General features: G+C 37.2%; 1 protein-coding gene across 5 annotated transcripts in view; it reads right to left on the minus strand.

Annotated features, from left to right (window-relative positions):
- rasal2 (RAS protein activator like 2) overlaps window positions 1–20,846 on the minus strand; it is a 77,729-nt gene that overhangs the window by 38,188 nt on the left and 18,695 nt on the right. For all 5 annotated transcript variants that reach the window (XM_084120101.1, XM_084120099.1, XM_084120100.1 and 2 more), the window contains 2 exons: window positions 4,380–4,507; window positions 3,684–3,813 (listed from right to left, as the gene is read on the minus strand). In XM_084120101.1, the coding sequence (XP_083976227.1) occupies window positions 3,684–3,813; window positions 4,380–4,507 (258 nt within the window). The remainder of the gene's footprint in view (window positions 1–3,683; window positions 3,814–4,379; window positions 4,508–20,846) is intronic.

Here is a 20,846-nt window from a genome sequence, read left to right on the forward strand (position 1 = left end):
CATAATAGCTTTTGTACAATGTTCAAAAACATTAGTAGTTGTGAAGTTTTAAATAAAATGTTCATAAATAAAAAAAACTTTAGGGTGCCAAAGAGGGGTTTAAACATCAGAGTTATTTTTGGAAATAGAAATTATTGTTATTATTATTAACAACACTTATTAGCATGTCCGGATGGACATCGTTTTATTATAGGCCTATAATTGATGCATAAACAACAATCGGTTGTTATAAATATATGCAATTAAGAAAAATAACATTTAAATGATCATTTTGCTACAATTTTTGCTTGAACATGTTAAACATACCTTATCATCTGTGATTTTAATATATCATATTGCATTGCCATTTTGCATATTACATTTCAAATTGAATATTGCTACCCATAAGCTTCCATAAGAATGAAGTTCTAGGGTATGTATCAGATTTAATATTAGTATCTGCTCTTTAAGATTAAAGTCATTATAATATTTCTTTGTAATTATTTGCATATTGTATTGCCATTTTGCATATTACATTTCAAATTGAATATTGTTAACCTTAAGCTTCCATACATTGCTTCCCCCAAAGAGCAAAACAAAGATATTCAGCTATCAACATACTGGTAGCAGTTTCCCTTGCCCTAAATACGCCAGGAAGTACTTTTGATCTCGCCCACCAAGTAAAATGTGAATTTTTTCAGGACAGCGTGCCCCATGACACTGCTCACTGAACTATTTTCATTCTTTTTATTTCCTTCAATAACAACCTTAAAAAAAATGTTGCACAAAGACAGACTTGGGGAACAATATAAGTAGATCTGTAAAGCTGAGACATCCTTCTCGCATCGACATGTATTAATAGCAAAATCAATTGGACATATTAGGTAGTGCGACAAGATGCATTTCATCTACCAAAATAGATAACCATTATTCTATTTCAGTCTCTATTAAACACTTCATTACTTTTACCCCAGAGGTTAAACGGAACATTTGGATGTTATCATTTCAAATATCGGATTTGAAAGGGATAGCTCATCTAATAATTAATTTTGTCATTATTTACTACCCTCTTTTAGTTCTAAAACTGTATGACTTAAGTTTTCTGTGGAACACACAAGAAGATATTTAAAAAATATATATTCATTTACTTTTGTCATACAATATAAGTCAATGGGGTCTAATGTTGTTTTGAACCCCATTTACTTTCCTTGCATGGACGAAAACCACTGAAACATTAATTCTACAATACATCTTTTGTGTTCTGCAGAAGAAAGAAAGCCAAAGTCTGGAGTGAGGGTGGGTAAACAGAATTTTAATTTTTTTAGCAAACCTTTTAAATCAGATGTTCTCCTCTTGTACGTGTGTGTGTGTGTGTGCGTGTGTGTGCGTGTGTGTGTGTGTGTGTGTGTGTGTGTGTGAAAAATGAAAACCAACATCAACCATCCAAACATAGTTTATAAATATCTGTTTGCTATGTGAGAGAAGTCAGAAACTCATTGTCTTGACAACTGTGAGAAAGACGGAGCTGCTGTATCTCTACTAATAATATGTATGATTCACAGATCGAAACAAACTAAAAACCACAAATGATCTCACTAAATTTTTGTTGCTGTGAATTCAACAGCCTCTCGAGACTCAACGTGTTCTGAATGGCCACAGAATTCCTCATTGTCAAACAGAGCGAACATTAACATATAAATAACCCTCTCCTCTCGCTCTATGAATCCGTGGCGGTGCAGCTTACGAGGGTCTGGAGAATGAATTACTCTCTTAGTCACAGAGATTTGTGCATTTCTCTGACCGCTGCCTTTAGCAACCGGCCCACTGGGTCAGTGTCCGCACCCCCGCACGTACTGGCGCTGAATGTGAGACCAGTCAGAGGGCAGCTTCAGTTATTGCCTCCCCCCCCTCCCTAGGCCTGGGAGGGAAAGCAACACTACCCCCCCATGTCCGCAGAGAGAAACAGAAAGAAAACTAACACATTGACAACAGTGAGTTTTGTTCCATGGAATTACATTCCTCTATACTCCTCCTCGCACAAGCACGCCCTGCCCGCAGAGGTCGCGGGATCAAATCTATCCAAACGTACCGAAGTTGCTCAAACATAACGAAACGTTATGAGAAAAAGTGCAGATACGGAGGGATGAATAAGATGGAAATAAAAGAGAGTAGGGATGTGAATCATAATTCTTACAACCACTAAAAATTCCCCCTAATTAATCTGCTTTCAGACCAGTTTGCATTGGGACTAGGGAGCTTCCGTTTGACTCAGTTTTAGGGATAGCTAATTCAAAAAATCTAAATTGTGAAAGCATGTTCTTATCCTCATGCCATTCAACCCGTTTGACTTTCTTTCTTCTGTGGAACACAAACAATGACATTTTGAAAAAGGTCTCATTGTTTTTTGTTCATACAATGAAAGTCAATGAACCCCAGTGTTGTTTTGGACCCCATTGACTTTCATAATATGAACAAAAACAGTTGAAACATTCTTCAAAATATCTTATTTTGTGTTTCACTGAAGAAAGTCATTTGGATCAACATTAGAGTGAGTAATCGCTGATAAAAGCAAGACAAAACAATCTCATGTAGAAACAATGAGGGCAGCGTGTGTGTATATGTGAAGAATTATGCATTTGATTCTGCTGTACAACTGATCTTTGTTTTTGCGAAATATTCTGCAGTTTTTAGCATGCATATTTTCGCCCCCAATCTGATGTTTCTCTAAGCCCTGCGTTGTTGCCTTTTAAATCCACTGCTTTGTTATCCTGATCCTCCGTGCTCGTGGCAGTGGATTCAGAGTAATGGCCCTGATGTTACAAATGCACCTACTGACGTGATTTTGTTCATGATTCACCTCATGCTCAGCCTGCTAGTGCGCAAATCCGTATTCTATAAGCTGCAGTGTGAGTGTGCCCGCTTAACAACATCTTAAAGCTACAGTAAATGCTAAAAGAGTGCCATTTGATCCACCAGTATAAGCTTCATATTTGAAATATTATAGACCGAACAAAAAACCTCTGTCAAAAGTATCTAGAGGTCCTTTTATTGTTTGAATCAGTGTTTCCACACCTTTTGATCAATGACATTTCCAATGGCTCGTGATTACTGCATGAAAGTTATTAAAATATTTTTTAAGAAGACTGCAAAAGAGAAGTTTCTAGCCAATAAAAAATATAGTCTAAGCATAACTACAATAAAATACATTCAGAATAAAAATAAAAGCAATATAAAAATGATTGATTATAGCTTAAGCCGATAATTATATTGATCTTACATCCAATAACTGATAGATATTTGATATTAAATTTCTATACTATAATTATTCCTCAGAAAATAAGACATGAATTATTTTAAATGCTACAGTGAATATTGGCATCACAATATTGATTGGTAATTAATAGCTTAAGCCAATAATGATTTTCATCTTGTCTGATAACTGATACATGGCTGATATTAAAATTCTATATTATACTTGTATCAGAAATGTAAATGATTTTGGCAAATACAACAGTAAATTAATTATTATTTGCTAAAAACTACAGCAAAGATAATCTAAATGTAGAAATAGGTGGAACGGCATGAACAATTAAATATATAATCTGATGATAACCCTATTCAAATTCTGTATTCATGGTTGTTCTGCCTGAAAGAGTGCACAGTGCAGTTTTGCCATCTTAACAGAAGCACCACATGGATCTTACCTAACATCATGGAGGTTCCCTCTGGTGGAAACTCTGGGAACTGTCCTTCAGAGGGCACACTGACTGTCCTTCTCAGGCTGCGGCCCTTTGATGAGGATGCTGTGGGGCTTTCATGGACCTCAGATGGCATCTGGGAACAAGTCAGAGGTCAGAGGTCAGTAGGTGCAGGTCACAGGGGTACACATTCTAACAGCGGGTAAGAAAGTCCTTTTCCCTAACATTGCTACTAATTAACTAACCGTTAAACTGAATCTGAAAGCAATCTGTCAATCAGAAACTATATCAATACATTAAGTGAATTGATTATTCCCTTTAATAACCTCAAGGTGAAATCGGTTGCCCTGCACAGAGACAGTGATGCGCTGCAATTCAGTACAGAAGAGGACAAATCATTAAACTGCAAAACAAGTCTCTTTACAACAGTTCGGATGGGACTAGTTTTCCTTAAGAAGGTCGGTTAAATTTGCTTTGCGATTTTATTCGATTCACAAATCATATGTAAATAACTCAAATGTCGTTTGGAAAACTAATTCCAATAAATTACATCCGTAAGCATTTAACCCTCAAAAGGGGAAACGTACAACAAAGCACAAACATCATCTGCGTGTCTTTCTTTAACCGTCCCTCGCTCTTCATTCGGAGGGAGAGGAAGAGAGAAGAATGAGGGGATAAAGCATAGGGAAGGAGCGCTCTCACCTCTTCCTCCTTGTTGAGCAGGATGAGCTGGCTATCGGTCAGGATGCAGTATTTCCTCTCCCAAACGCAGGGCTCCGTGAATGGCGACTGGCCGCAGGAGAAGTGGTGGCTGGCCGGCCCCTTCACATCTGTGCACAGGGGACAGAAAAGACATCTCAGAATCGGTTGCCACAAAAAAGGATCACCACAAAAACAAGTCCTCTTCATTTTAACAAAGATTCTCTTCAATAATGAGCAATGCTTTTAATGGGACTTCTAAAAAAAAATGCGACTATGTATTCCCTCACATCTTGCAGAAATAGACATGGCCCTTAGAGAGGCACAAACTCGCTCCTCTTCTTGATTTAATCACCAGTTCACCTCACAAAAATAGACTCCAGACAATGATGCTGTTCATAAGAAAATGAGTCACATTGGACTCATTAAATGCCACTGTGTAAGCAATTTCTGCATCAATAGCAGCACCAAACTAACTTGTAAAAGTAATGACAATGTCCAAAACTGTCCTCCATTGTTTGGACAGACATTGCCACACAATGGCAGAAAGATTCCAACATTTCTGGGCCATATTCAGTCGTTTCAGAGACATTTTTCTTTGAAATAACATGCTATACCATGCACAATAAGACAAGAGGACTATATTAAGAATGTATATTTTGATTTCACCTTTGAAGAGCAAATGTGTAAAGTGTTCCACACACTGCTGCCTGTAGAGAGCAGCGTTACACTGGTTTACAACGTTGCTCATGCGCTCCAGCAATCCACCTCTTTTAAAGGAGTCAATCTCAATATGGGGAAAAATGACACCAGAAAGCTCAATTCTTTGCATATCTGTCAGAGCAAACAAAACAACCCTGTTAGGGGCAAACATCTGCTTTTTGAAAGCAAGAACTGAGTGATTAGATGCGTTAGGCTATACCTTTCAGAGCAACACAGGAAGAGTGCATTTTGGGAATGGTCACATATCACATACCAACGAGTGGAAACACTTGTCAGAGAACATTACTGACAAAAAGCCTAACGGTCCTCCTTGTCTATTAGTTGATCATTTAGACCTTCGCTAAGCTTCATCAATCAGTTCTGGCTGACAGTTTTGCTGTACGGTTGACCAGAGCGAGAAACAGAATGAACATGTCAGGATTCAAGGTCAGAGGTCAGCCCGCCCTGATGTCACTCTAGATCAGGCGACTGGGCCGATTGTGGCCGTACTTGAGTTTTTCCCAGGCCGCATGACTAAATTAACACCACACAGACGCAGAAGAAAGTGACGCAATGTGTCTCAAGAGGACGGGTGTGACTGCTGCATCTCCGCTTGGTTATTGAACGCAGTCGTCTTGCCCACGACTATTTCCACATAAGCTATCAGCCTAAAGCAATGTTAGGATGAAAACGCACAAGGGAGAAAGAAAAAACACTGGCTCTTTGAATGAGGTAAGATCAGGAGATTGAGCGAACAGAGAACTGATAGAGAGATTTAAAAAGAGCAAACTGACTAAAGCAGAGACCTAAAAAAAAGCCAAGTATATACACACACACACACACACACTGCCGGAAGCTAGTTATTTTAGCCGATAAAGTTTTAAATATGGACATTTTTCTTACAAGAACGCAACACTTCGCTTTAGAAGGCCTTTATTAACCCCTCGGATCACAGTTTCCACAAAAATAAAGAATTTAGATTTTTTATTTATTTTAAGAATATTAAAATGTTAAGCATACAAACTGTTTTAACATTGATACTAATAAAAGTTTTTTCTGAGCACCAAATCATATTAGAATCATTTCTGAAAGATCATGTGACACTGAAGACTGAAGTAATGCTGAAAACAGTTTTGCAATCACAGGAACATATTAAATTTTAAGGTAACACTTTACAATAAGGTTCCTTTATTAAACATTAGTTAATGTATTAACTAACATGAACTAACAATGAGCAATACATTTACTACTGTTTTTGTTAATGTTTGTTAATGTTAGTTAATAAAAATAAAGCTGTTCATTGTTTGTTCATTTAAGTTCACAGTGCATTAACTAATGTTAACAAGATTTTAATAAAGTATTAGTAAATGTTGAAATTAACATTAACAAAGATGAACAAATGCTGTATAAGTGCAGTTCATTATTAGTTAATGTTAACTAATGTAGTTAACTAATGAACCTTATTGTAAAGTGTTACCAATTTTAAATTATATTAAAACAGAAATGACTGTTTTTACTGTATTTTTTGTATCAAATAAAAGCAGCCTTGGTGAAGTTGGTGAGCGCAAGAGACTTCTTTAAAGAGCATTAAAAAAATTACAGACCCCAAACTTTTGAATGGTACCATATTAATGAAATTGTTAAAGATGTTAAAGAAAATAGACTAAACAATAAATAAATGAAAGTTTTAAAATGATTCTTTGATTTTTTTTTTTTGATCAAAATCAAATACTAACTCGTTTAATGTTGTTTTTGCCATTATACATTGAATCAGAGACACTATTAAGATTCAGTTGACAACCTACACTGACATTTTATGGAAAAAGAAAGTCATACCAGTGAGGAATGACATGAGGGTGATTAAATGATGACAGAAATGTCATTTTTTGGTGTATTATCTTTAATTATATCGACCCGCCCTAGCTATGAACAAAAGAGGTAGGGAGAGATTGAGCTCAACATTGACAACGAAACAAACTGTTCTTCTATTTATTGCTCTGCAAACAAGCATACAACTGTGTAAACAGACATGCTTTAATGGGTGTTTGGATAAGTGCTGGAAGGCAAACGAGGGAGACTGACGGCGCTCCACTCAAGGCGGCTGTGGAAAGATGGAGGTGAAATGTGTGGGAGTGGAGGGAGCCAGTCCAATCTAAAGCCTGTCTGTTTGAGACGACAGCTCGCGCTCAGCGAAACAGTGGCAGCATATAACATATGGACGGGTGAGATAAAGTGTCTTCTCCAGAGATCTCATATGCCATTAAGAGACGTGTGAAGCTGTTGGCAAAGCAGTTGACAACTCCATCTGATGGAACACATTATCTTCCATAATTATCTACGCATATTGAGACTCCCAGGCACAAGATATTCAAAAATAACCCTTTTCAATAACACCAATATTTGCATTACAAATGTGTAAATTCTGCACCACTTGCATACTTGACAACTTTTAACCTCTGTGTACAGTCTCATTATTTAAACTTCATCAGCCAGCATTATCTACTGTGCCACACGATGGCGTGACTGTCAACGCAGCGCCAGAGGAGATTTATTATTAGGATTTTTAATTGCATCTCGTACAGTTTCACTGCCTCTGCATTCTAGTGAGGATGAGGGCTTCACCTGCGCCTGTTCATACCAGCTATGTGCAAATCACTGCTTCTCTCTGGGGAGAGTAAAAGGCCAGTGAACATTGAGGATCAGAGATTTCTCAAAACCAGCAGATGGAACAGCCTCTCAAAAGCCTTTATTCTCGCCTTTGGAAAGAACTCAATAGTGCTTTCAGAGCTGAGAGTTCTCATTTACATCTCACTGAAATAGTCTTGATTGCACATGGAAAGCTAGGCATTGCATATACATTTAACTTAATTTGCAGCAATATTATTGGAAAGCTTTAGAACACTGGACATTTATTTTAATTTTGTTAATTCTCTCACAGCCTGGACGGAGGAGAGTTCTTTGCAGCTTAATATTAACAAAACCAAAGAAATGTATTGTGGGGCTAATAATGCACGTACACTTTTTTAAGCCTTAATTAGGTTAAGCCTTAAATTGAGCAGGTGGGATCTTTTAAATACCTGGGTACGGCGAATGACACCCAGTTTAAATTTGATAAGCATTACTGAGGAAAATGAGGAGTTTTAATATTGAAAAGGACATTCTAGTTGTGCATCTGTGCTTACTTTCAACATTGTATCCTGGGGGGGGTAACAATCTTAAATTGTTGTTGTGTGGTTGTCTTTTGTATTGTTTGTTGAGCCCTTGTCTAAAGACAAATTTCTACTCCTGTGGGGATAGACAATAAAGCTTTTTTGAATTTGAATTGAATAGAAAACCCAGGATAAACAAATATGCTGGGTGAAAAGCAAAATAAATGTTCCCACCCTTTTTAAATCAATACATTTCCATGATTTTTTCCAGTCGTTCATGATGGAACAAGTAAATCTACATTCATTTATCACAATAAAGGTTTTTGTTGAGGAAGATTTCCATTTCTATTTTAGGCACCAATTATTGGAATTAACAGATAAATATACCAATATACAGAAGTCTCCAAAAGTTGCAACAGAAAAGCCTGAGATTTGAATAGCAGCTTATTGAGGATTCAGCTTCATGAGAGTCCATAAACAAAACTCATTTCCATGACTTTTAACACGATTACTTTTCTATGGATTTTCCAGGCCTGGGAATTAATATTTTGAAAAGCTCCCCTAATATTTCCAGGTTTTCCGGAATTATGGGAACCCTGAATGTAAGATCTATCAACAGCATCTTGGGCAAAGTGCCAATTACAACAGAAAATAATTTTTACATATCCATCAGTTTCTAAAAACAAATAAACTTACTTACAGCAATGAACTTCTAAGTACACAAATATAAGCATATAAAACATAATTTGATATTTTATGGCCTAAATAAGTGGTTTATAACCAAGAAGCCAGGGCCCATTAACTTCCAAGGGGGGCCTCATTTAGAATAATAAAAAAACAAGCATTAAATTAATTTATTTTAAATTATTTCTTATTTTAATTCACCCCTTAAAGCTTTTTTGCTGTTGTTGAAAAAACAGGGTTCCCATGTCTTGAAAAACCTTGATATATGAGGATGCCTAATTTTAAAAGTGTGATTTCTAAATCTGGAAAAGTCATTTAAATTACTGAAAAAAAATCCTTATCCTTAGTAATCATGCTCATGCTACTTTTCTACATAGATGAAGATGAAGATGAAGATGAATGGGCAAAATGATCTACTGTGGTAATCAAAAGCGTAACACAAATGTTGTCATTGGAGCTTCAGTTGTATTTAACCAAGAATATTCCTTTAGAAGTATTAGCAAAACAACTAAAAAGAGACACTAGTCCATTGAGAAAGAAAAACATTTAACACTTGCTCAGGAAACTAATTACTGTGACTGTGTGCTAAATATAGCAGAGGTATACAAAGACCCCTCCCTGAGGTGTTCGGACAATATAGTTTAGTGTATGTCATCTGAAATCTAGTGTGAAAAACAAATCTGTCCTAACCAAGTCCTTCAAAAAGTCCTGTTACATAAACGAAAGTCATTTTAACACAAATGTTATTTCTGCAGAGATCAGCATGTCCATCATTATCAACCGAACTCATCTATCACTCCAAATATTCTCTAGATCGAAGCGCAGCGTAAGCAATGACAGAGTACACGCAAAGGATGTTACCCAACATGCTCTGTGAGGGGGGCGGCACCTCTGAAGTTAGAAAACATACTAAGCAAACCCTGAAATGACAGGTCAGTTAAAATGTCAAGAGACAAGGGGATGATAAAAACCAGTATAGGCAGTATACAAAATAGGCAGTATAATCTTATCTAAACAAATGTATTGCCATAGAATTTCATAAGAAAGACTTGAAAAATGTAGAGAACAAACACTTCTCTGGAAGGGAAACGCAACCACAGAACCAAAGGCTAGATCGAGTCACCACAGCAGAGAAACACAAATGACAGACACAAATGAAGCCATTCCTCTGAATAGGGGATGTGTAAAACTACATGATTTCAAAATGACTATTCATGGGTTGCCTGATTGACTAGTCGACTAATCTATGTTAAGGAAGCCCTGTAAAATTAGAATTGTTTGGGGTTTACCCGACACCAAAACAAAGATGTTGCTTAGGGTTTTGTAGCAGCTAGAAGGAGTGCAAAGGAATAGAAGCAATTGTCTCAAGACTTGTTTTGAAAAATATGGACTACTCTGAACTTGACGCACCATATTAAAATTGCAACGCTTGTGATAAAAAAAAGAATAAAAAAAAAAAAGTGATCGAGTGAGATGTGGTGCAACAGCCAAAAAAAGTCTGTCTAAGGGGCAATTCACACAGAACGCGTTTTTTCTTTGATTGTCTCGAGACATGTTTTTTTGAAAGGTGAACTTTTAACTTAAGCTGCGTGTTTTTAGAACGCTGTGCCATGCGCGAGACGCTGCGAAAGACACGCGAGAGCAATGGTTACACACGTTCATCTAGCGCGTTTACATAGAGAACATTTTTGCATTGGAATGCAAAAAAGCATTCTGTGTGAACTGCCCCTAAATGTGTATGGCTATAGTGGTGGTGCTTAATAGTGAGTTAATATAAAGACACTTGTTCGAGACAACAACAACAACAATGATTTTTTTTTGCCCAGCCCTAAAAAAAATAATATAAAAAATCTATACTGTGCCAGTTTAGTTGTTTAGCTGTTTAACTAGCGAACCATTGTGACCCATCCCGATTCCCTACGTCTACAGCGAATTAAAAATGTGAACATCATACCCTGGCATCTGAGCTGATAATTTTGGCCTTCAAGATACACATTGAGCCATGAGGGCAATACTTTTAACAGCAGTGAGCCGTGGTGTGTAGAGAGACACCTGGGCTCCAGAAAGGGTGTAATAAGACAGTAACCATGTGGGTGTCCTGGACATGGTCCTATACATGCTCCCATATGTTTGTTTGCGCAGCAGCACAGCTTGAAAACACTTACTGCAGGGTGGCTGCCAGCTGATCCAAGAGCTGCCAGTTTGTGACCCCGTAATGGAGCTGGAACCCACAAATAGCGCTTACCCAAGAGGTCAGCAAAGGTTCAGACAGACTAGCAGGAAGTGAACATGCATTTGTTAAATTAAAGCTTCACATCCAATATAGAATGATGAAGTGATATGAGTAATATTATCATGTTTGTTAAAGCTTCACGTCCAATATAAAATGATGATGTGATATGAGTAATATTATCATGTTTGTGAGACATCTGAGATAATAGTTAACAAGCAATGGATTGATTGTGTGTGTGCATGAAAGTATGAAAATGGTAAAACCGACGAGTCAGTGTTGCATCTGCATAAGTGGTACACCACGTTCTTCACATCATGATGAGTGCAAGAGCAACTTGGCACGCAGTCATGTCACAAGCAGATCAAACATAGTTGAGGAACATGTGTGTGACACTGACCCAAACTATATCTCTATGATCACAGACAACCACTGAGGCCCAGACCGGCCTCACATATGTCTGATGAAGGGTAATCCTAACCCCTGCAGCCCTGCCTGGAATGTCTTCAGCTGAAGGAGAGGTCATACCACCTGTCCAGGATGAGGTTTCAGACGGGGGAATGCCTGGGACTGATAATCACTGCCAAACACAGAGAAAACTCAACTGGCTCCTGCTTTTAAAACACCACTTTGTCAAGAAACTAAACTCTCCTCACCCAAACAAAGACCCCTTGCAAGTTACATTGCTTAAACTGGTGGGAATAGAATGCATAATATTATTTAGAATTAATAAAACTTAACACTATTTACTCACCCTGATGTTGTTGCAAAACCCATGACTGACTTTCTTCTGTTGAACACAATAGGGGAACTCCTGAAGAACCGTTTAATGGCATATAAATTAAAGTAAATGGCAATGTTTGCTTTGCTATCAAACTCCAAAATGGCAAAAAGCACAATAAAACTGGTCCATATGACTTATCTTCTATATTCCAAGTCACCTGAAGTCAAACGATGGCGTAGTGTGACAAATAGACCAAACTTTGTCATTTTGTCTAGAAAAGACAAAATTGGCGATATGACCAAATTCTTATTTCGAATTGAATCAATATAGATTAAGTTAAATGAATTAAGTATACATTTATAGTATACTTAAAGCTAAAAAGGTTATTCAGTCAAAAGCAGAAAGTCATTTTCTCTTTTGTTTGATTCACATTAATGACAGAGCAGCATGTAGGTTTATTAGGCTGCTGTCACTTTAAGACTAAATGCACGGATCCATTATACTGATACAAATCTGGTTTACACCCAACTGTTTACTTTCACTTGAGCCATAACCGGCTGTGTTTACATGAATACTCCACAAAGCGGGCATGTGACAATAACACGTGTATTCGACCATTTAAGCGCAATAAGACGTGATGGAGGAGGGCGATTCCACAGTTTCTGTCCACAAGGGGTGTAATGAACAATATAGATTGAATAATACCCAGTTGTTGTCATTTTTTTTATTTTTAGTTCACTATTTTGTTAAAGATAGATGTAAGAAATAATAAAGTTACTTTTATCCCACTAAGCCTTGGCATTATCGTGTAATGAGACTTTATTTTATTTCCGTCCCCAGAAATTGCGGATGTCAGGGTGGGACATTCAGCGCATCTGGATTTTTCCTAAGTCATTTCTTTCATATATATATATACACAATAAAATCCTGAATTTTGCCGCATAACATTTATTTTGGTGTGTCTTCTACAAAATACAACTACTAACACTGAAAGTATAATTCCCTTAATCCACCACGATGCAATGGAAACATTTACTAACGTTCGTGGACACTTTCTGTCCAAGCAGTTACGCACGTTAAACTATGATTCTAAAGGAAGCGGAGATATAATTTTTCCATGTAATTATATCAGTAGCAAAAAGATAAAAACATATTGTGTGGGTTAAATTCTCATATGCGTTGCTACTTGATAAATTGTTAATAAATCGGGATAAAACAGGGGCCGAGATTTTCTGTCCAAAAATCATAACGCTCGAACATTTTCTTCTGACGCTGAATTTCCATCTAATGTCTCAACAGTTCTCATGTCAGAAATAAGATTGTCTAGGTCACGGTCGCTCTGCGCGGGAGGAAGAGTTAACAGGATTTAACGAATTTCGACGAATGTGGGTAAGTTTGTGGATTCTGTCCAAAAGGTTACGAACATTAAAATGATACGAACGTGGTAAACTTTGGTTAAGTAAACATTAAATAGGATCATTGTGGTGAGAAAGGATTAAAGAGTGTGTAAGTCGGATGATTGCGAGTGGTTTCGGACCGAAAGCGTCGTTCATCGTTAAAGAGCATGCATGAATGGTGGTTTTATACATTTTGACAGATTCTGCACATCTTGTTCGTAAATTAGACGGACATTTTCAGTCGGTCCAACTTCGAATGTTCTTTTCTGCATATTTTTGACTCAATAAGCTGTTCATGAAAGTCAACATCGTCAATGACATTTTTCTTTTCTTTTTTGATGATTTTTTTTTCTGTCCAATGTTCGTAAGAATATAGCTTAGGCTGTCGAAGTTAACACGTTAATAGTGCGTTAACACAATCTCACTTAGGCCTATATGCCATCAGACTAAATTGTCGGCGTCAATCGCATAGGTTTTTAAACAACAGTGAACTGGGCATGTTGAGGAAATGGTATTATTTTGTGTTACAGAGGCAATCTTGCAGGATTGTTTAATTTTTAAACATTAAATTTTCCGTCCACGTTACACACGTTATAACTTTGCACACTTGTAGGAGTTCCTTTGTCTTCTACATTTGGCAAATAAATTTGAAAAACAAACCTGTGATATTTGTTAGTAATTTTGCTGGCTTCCAGTTTATGAACATACCAGACTCAAAAATGCACCTTTAAGTTTATAGAACAGATAATATTAGATGGCTACCCTGCCTGCATGGAAGTCCTATTACCAGTTTTGTGAACCATACACAACGCATGACTCATAACTATACCAAATTAGGAACAAAGCAAAACATGAACTGGGATTCAACCAGAATTTTATTAAACTGAATTAGATTAAGTACACTTTCTGCTTGAACTTACACTGTTTTTCCGTCCATGTTACATACGTTAACTTTTACATCAACTCAACTTTGATCAAAGTTTACTACAGTAGTTTACCATTGCCAGATTTATCCTGCCTTTCACACAGCTGTACCCCATGGTTTTCTCAGGATGTTAACCTGAGGACAATGGCTTTCTCCATGAAGATTGATTTTGCAGGCTGTTGTCCTTGCAGTTAGGCCTAAACTGTGGAATCACCCAGGACTGAATTTGCGATCGCATGCACGCGGCTTTCTTAAGCAGTGTGTCAGTCAGCCGTGCACCGCATTGGGTTCTTTTTCACTGCTTATTGTGCTTAACACTTTTTAACATCAAGCATGTACCAAATTCGCGATCGCCTTCTGAGAGAGGCAGCTTTCAGGATATGTTGCGCTTATAACTCTTTAACATCAAGTATGTTCCCACTCTTTATATTCTCATGCATTTCTCATACATTCATGCATTTCATCACTCTGAAGTGTCAATAGTGCTATATATTTACATACCGTGATATACACGATATAGCAAAATCTCTAACGATAGACATTTCATACCGTGGTATCGATATATATCGTCATACGCCCAGCCCTACCTCCACTGTAGCTCTTTAATTAAATACGGTCCCTTAAGATGCACTGAATCAGGTTTGACATCATTTTAAAAGTACATTCCTTTAATGCTGCGGTTTATGCTTTTATGTATGATTTATAATAGTCATTAATTTAAGACTAAATATCAATTCATCTAAATAGGACCCATCGGTTTTTGCAGCAAACATGGTTCCTATAGTTAAGCGATACACAAACACTTTACAAAGCAAATCTGATTGATTGAGCACAAATGGAAAAACATTGCTTCTCTTGTTTTTTCTCATGACAAACCACACTATAAAAGTGGTTCTTAGCGTATTGTGGAAATATGAGGAAAGCAGAAGTGTTATGAAGTGAGGCAACAGGGAAGCTTTAGCTGTTGCAGAACTAAAATACGGATGTTAATGATGTGCAGTCTTTTTACAATTACTAAGGAAAAGAAATCTGTGTTGCACTATAACAAGTCCTTACTACACTGTTAGACATTTCTGTAATCTGTACAGTTATTTAATATGCATTTCTCACCCAGTATAACACTGGCAAACACCACATACAGAGATTTACTATACATTTCAAAATTGCTGTATTTGCCATAATGGCCTCTTAAAGAGGCTACATGCGATTTTCTGAAATTTAAACTCGCGACTGACACCTGTGGCCAAAAAACGGAACTGCTCTTCCTTTCTGCTCGCTCTCGTACGTGCACACTTCACAAGTCATCCGCTGCAAAGAAGTCAACATTATGTTTACAGAGGTAAGAACAGTCAAATACATATATTGTTTGAGGAACTAAGTTTGTTTGCTGACTAGCGGTGGTGGCAGAGTGATCTGAAACGTTTAACATGAACGCGCTTGACGTCACATCCGCAGACAGCGCGCGAAAAATCCGACCCGACAGAAAATAGGAAAAATAGGATACAGGCTTATAGGTGCACCCACTGTGAGCTGACAAGGTGTCAGTATGCTCATCAGGAGATGTTTGAGTCATAAATGGTCAAATAAAAAGGCTATTGTTACGTTTATTTTGGGGGAAAAGTTGCAAGCCTTTTTAGACAGATTCATTTAAAAAAAAAAAAACAATAAAAAAAAACCGTATGAGTTATTTGTCCACTAATTGGACTATACTGCCCCCACAATAGATATGACCATGTCCATTTAATGCCTTTGTTTTACTCTACAGTATTAATTCACTTTCATCAAATTCAAGACATATTCCAATCTCATAGCAATTGCAAGCTTATACCAATGTCAATAGAAAATCATTCATCCTGTTTTTTTTTCTTTGTAATGAAACTGTATTGTTCTGTATAATAGTGCTCTTGATTCCCAACCCTACATTCAATATAAGATAAATAAATCAAATTACATTCCTATTAAGCAGATATTCAAACATCCAGTCTATTGCACAGTTTAGGAACTTGAATTGGCCGATTATACAGAGATCTTTCACCCAAATGAGTCTTTTCATTACGTTGGACTTTCATTAGTTTCATATACGTCCTAATGCCAAATTCCCACAGTGCTTGCCAGGTGTGTGCACACCCTGACACACAAACAGATCACGAAGGAGAACAGAAGATGCTTTGTGTCGCTCAGCCGCGGAGGCTGTGGAGCGTCACCCTCTTGCCCTCTCATGAGCCAACACAGTGCTCAACCACCTGGTCTCCGCAACAACCCTTAAACACAAACAGTCTGTCCAATAACAATGCATCAGCACAGAGGGAGGGGTGTGGCCACAGCAGGTTGACAATTCATGTGGAAGAACATTAGAGTCAGCACATGGTACAGTGTGTATGTAACGGATGGAGAGAGAAAAGAACGAGAAGGCGTGGTACAGAAACTGGCTGTCGTATACCCCTGAATGACTACTACTCTCGTGTTATATAAATAGCCTACATGAAACCGTGAGAGAGCAAATGTTTTACCACTGTTACCACAGACTAACGGCAGCACTAAGAAAAATTAAATAGTGTTCAGTACCATGTTTCTGTCAAGCACTTCCGCTCATCATATTCATACGGCAATCATATCACATGACATTGTAAGGGTATCAGATGGTAATACTTTGTACTTTAAAATATATTGAGTGAGTGGTATGACAAAAATCTTCTACGAGAGAGAACAAGGCTAACCAAGGCTGCATTATTTAATCAAAAATACAGTAAAAAAGTAATATTGTGAAATATTACTACAATTTAAAACAATCCTTTTCTATTTTAATACAATTTAAAATGTAATTTATTCTGTGATGACAAAGCTGAAAACGAAACTTGATTTGAATTTTCAGCATCATTACTCCAGTCTTCAGTGTCACATGATTCTTCCGAAATCATTCTATGCTGATTTGATATATATGCATTATATTAACAAAATTATTAACAAGTGAATAATTTAATAAACATGGGTTAAATTTCACATCAGTGAGTTTTGATATGGCATATGTCAACAAAAATAAAAACAAGTACAAAAAGTGCCATGGTATTGCAGATTGTTTATGAAAAGCATGGCAAAGTGAAGGAATTAAATTAATACAGATCTTCGCAAATTCAGCGTACGCCCATACAGATCCATCCATAGCCATCTCACTCTGGGATGGCAATTCATAAGCCCTTCAAATTAGCAGCTTTAATTGGTGTCTGGGGAGAAGGGGGAGTTGGGTCTACAGAGAGAGGAAATGACTGCAATTAACAGATTGGGCTATGATTGCAGCTCTGTGAGGATGCGTTTGTGGAGCTTCCAGCTGGAGGAACAAAGTGGGGATGCTTAGGGGAAGTTGCAACTTTGTTTTGACACAGTTGGTTAAGCAGGATGTAATGTGCTAGGACCGGTTAATCAGTAATCTAACAGGACTTGTCCGGCCTGGGAGGGACAGCTGTTGACTGTGGGGCGAGGTGGGGCAGTGCTCTCCTCTTACCCACGATGACCTCAGGACATACGAGGGCAGACACGCCACCCACTCGCATATGAGACTAAATCTTCACTCTGGGCGACTAAATAATGTCTATCATTAGCCATTGGGTAATAAATTCTTAGATTTTACTTGCCAGTGTGTGTTAGAGGCCAAGTATAATTTAGCATAGATATATTTTCACTTGCTGAACACACTGACTGAGCGCATGAGGGTTTCGCTCTACGTTCATACCGTATCATGCATATAGTGTGTATACATACACACTGTATGTATGATTCCACCAAATCAGCTTATCTTTGTAAAATGGCACAGCTTTTTAAAAATTTTAACGTACACTTTTAACATCATATATATATATATATATATATATATATATATATGTATATGTATATGTATATATGTATGTATATACACACACATCCATTATCTGTTTTTATTTGAACATATATGGATATTTAATTGTACATGCTTATTTCCCTGATTTTTACATTTAGATTACCTTTGCCAGCATTTAGCACTCACTTAAAGTCAATGTTTAAACACTTATAATTGAATAACCCTGTTAAATGCAATATTTAGAAAATCTCAGAATGAATATTAATTTTCATACTGTACATTATAATAATGATGGCAAAATTCACTTGTAGTATTTAAAGCTATTGATTTTATTTGTATTCTTATAATTTTATTATAACAATAAAATGTAATATTGGCCATTACAGTATCTATCTGCCAGAATTAAATATTTAAAATAGAATTTAAATTTAAAATACTATTGGCGCATCCCCATTTATATTATATTATTATTGTATTATGGAATCTAGGCCATGCTAGAGTCAAACTCACTCAAAGAACACCTGCTGTTAAATGGATTCACTTTCTCTTTAAAATGACCCTTAAATTCTTTTAGAAATATAAAAGGTGCCCTTCTGGGTCATTTACCTAAAGCAAAATTGCACAAAATGCTTCCGAATAGCAGAATGGAGCTTGTGGGTTTGTGCCATAACAGTGACAAGAGTGCTTCGTGTCATTCATAATTCACATCATCAGCGTCACAACCCTTTTACCATCGTGCAACTCTAGCGAAGCAGCAACTCTAGCGACACGCCATCGTCCCTCTGCCCTTTAATCTGCACGCTCAAACATCTTCCTCCTTAAATCTAAAAGGCTGGATTTGTTCAGTCAGATGTGACTCCCTGTAGAAACTCAAACACCACACTACCCAGTCACTACGCCTACAAAACATCCTCTCTGCCCAGCTGAGCCCCTCTAAATATATGCATACTGTTGAGGGAAGAGTTACAGGCACTGTTAGAACACTAGACCCCATGAATTGAATGTAATTATTAATAACATTTTGACTTCATTTGAATTGGAATCACTTGCGTTATTGTGCAATTCAGCCTGTGTTTAATTTGACATTTGTCAAACTTGACTCTGCAAGTACTGGAATGTATTTTTTTTTTTTTTAACAGTGGTGAAGAGAATCAATTTCACTTCTTTAAATTTGTGTGCAATTAGCACATTTGTCACGGCTACGTGTTTTTTTGCACTCTTCAAACGTTAATGTCGCACGTGGAGGTCATGCATTTCTCACAGTCCGACATCTGTCATGTTAAATAATTAGCAGTGCTGGTATTCCTGTCCTCCATTGTTACAGAGAGGCAGTGCATGAGGCAGGGCACCGAGCGCACACGCTTTTGTTCACCTCGCAAGTACGACACTCCGCCACTGAGAGACATTGTTACATATTTAAATAGGTTGCCGTCAGCATGACTAAAACATTTGCATCTCTCTCCTTATATCCCCCACTCCTACATAAACTCACCTCCTGTGCATTTGCTTCAAGCCTAGTAATTGACTACTATTATTTTATTCTGTGATATTGTTTTATCAAAATTCTTATTACAAAAGTAAATTAGATAACAAAACATATGCATTATAAATGCTTAAACAACCTCAACAATCATAATAATAATAATAATAATAATTGTCTAGATGATGATTATTATATTTTGCAACCTAAAGTCACATTTTTTAATCCGGTTCTTTCTCGCTTAAGGCATGGATATGTAAAAAAAATTAGTGCTGTCGAATCGATTAATCGCTTCTAACATGAACGTTTTTTTTTAACATAATACTTTTTTCTTCGAGCAAAGTTTTATTTTGTGTCGAGTCTTCTTAGTGTTTTAAAAATAGCGATTTTTGATGCTATCATAGAAGTGCCCCAAGCACTCCCATTCAAAAGGCAATTTGACCGAAAACGAAAATACGGTCAAACTTAAAAGTGGTGTTTCCATTGTAATTATGCTTTTAAATGAAAGTATGCCTCGGATAGATTAACAAAAAAACTCTAGGTTGCATTTTGGCGAGAGTTACCCTTTAAGCCAGTTGATTCTTCATTGGCAGCATTTTCCACTCTAAAGGATTAAGTGTCTTTACTGTTCCTGCTCGCTCTCATTCTTAAGACACAGAACGACAAAGGTTTGTGGGCCAACTCTTAGGGGAATATCTGCATGACAGAACGACATTGGGACCGCAAATTCAGCAGCGCTCCATTTTCAGCTGCAGGTCTAAGACTATCTGCTCTCACCACCCACTGTGTTTCTGTCAGGCTGCTGGGGCATTCCTGGAGAAACCAGCCCATGACGAGAAAAACTAAATGAAGAAACTGTGCTTACCAATGTGTCAGAAAGACCTAAAAAAGTACTTTTCACATTCCACTTAAACACAAAAACTTTTTTATTGAAGGTAGAGTTATTTCTCTTTTACTCTTTTAAAAAAATCCATTTCACAGGGTCCTTTCTCATGATTTCTGCGGACCACCTCTGCCATAGCCTTTCATAGGGTAATAAGGCTAAAAGGTGGTGAGCCCACGGTCTTTGTATCTTTGCAGGAACATGTATTAGCATACAAAAGGAGGTGAGTGAGCTGCTTCCTACATTTCTATGGGAATGGAGGAAAAAGTTGGAATGGCTGGACTTAGGAGGGGGTCAAACTCCTGCTGAGACCCTGAGGTTTGTTGACACAAACTCCATGCAAACCCATGGATCTAAATAACAGGAGCCGAAAGCAATAATTACTTTATCAGAGCCAATGCGGAGCTCTGAGCTCAAAGGGAACGTTTTTGCCCGGTTCAGCTCTGTACCAAATTTATGCATTT

Source organism: Abramis brama (assembly GCF_963993115.1).
Source record: "Abramis brama genome assembly, chromosome: 7".
NCBI classification, from domain to species: domain Eukaryota; kingdom Metazoa; phylum Chordata; class Actinopteri; order Cypriniformes; family Leuciscidae; genus Abramis; species Abramis brama.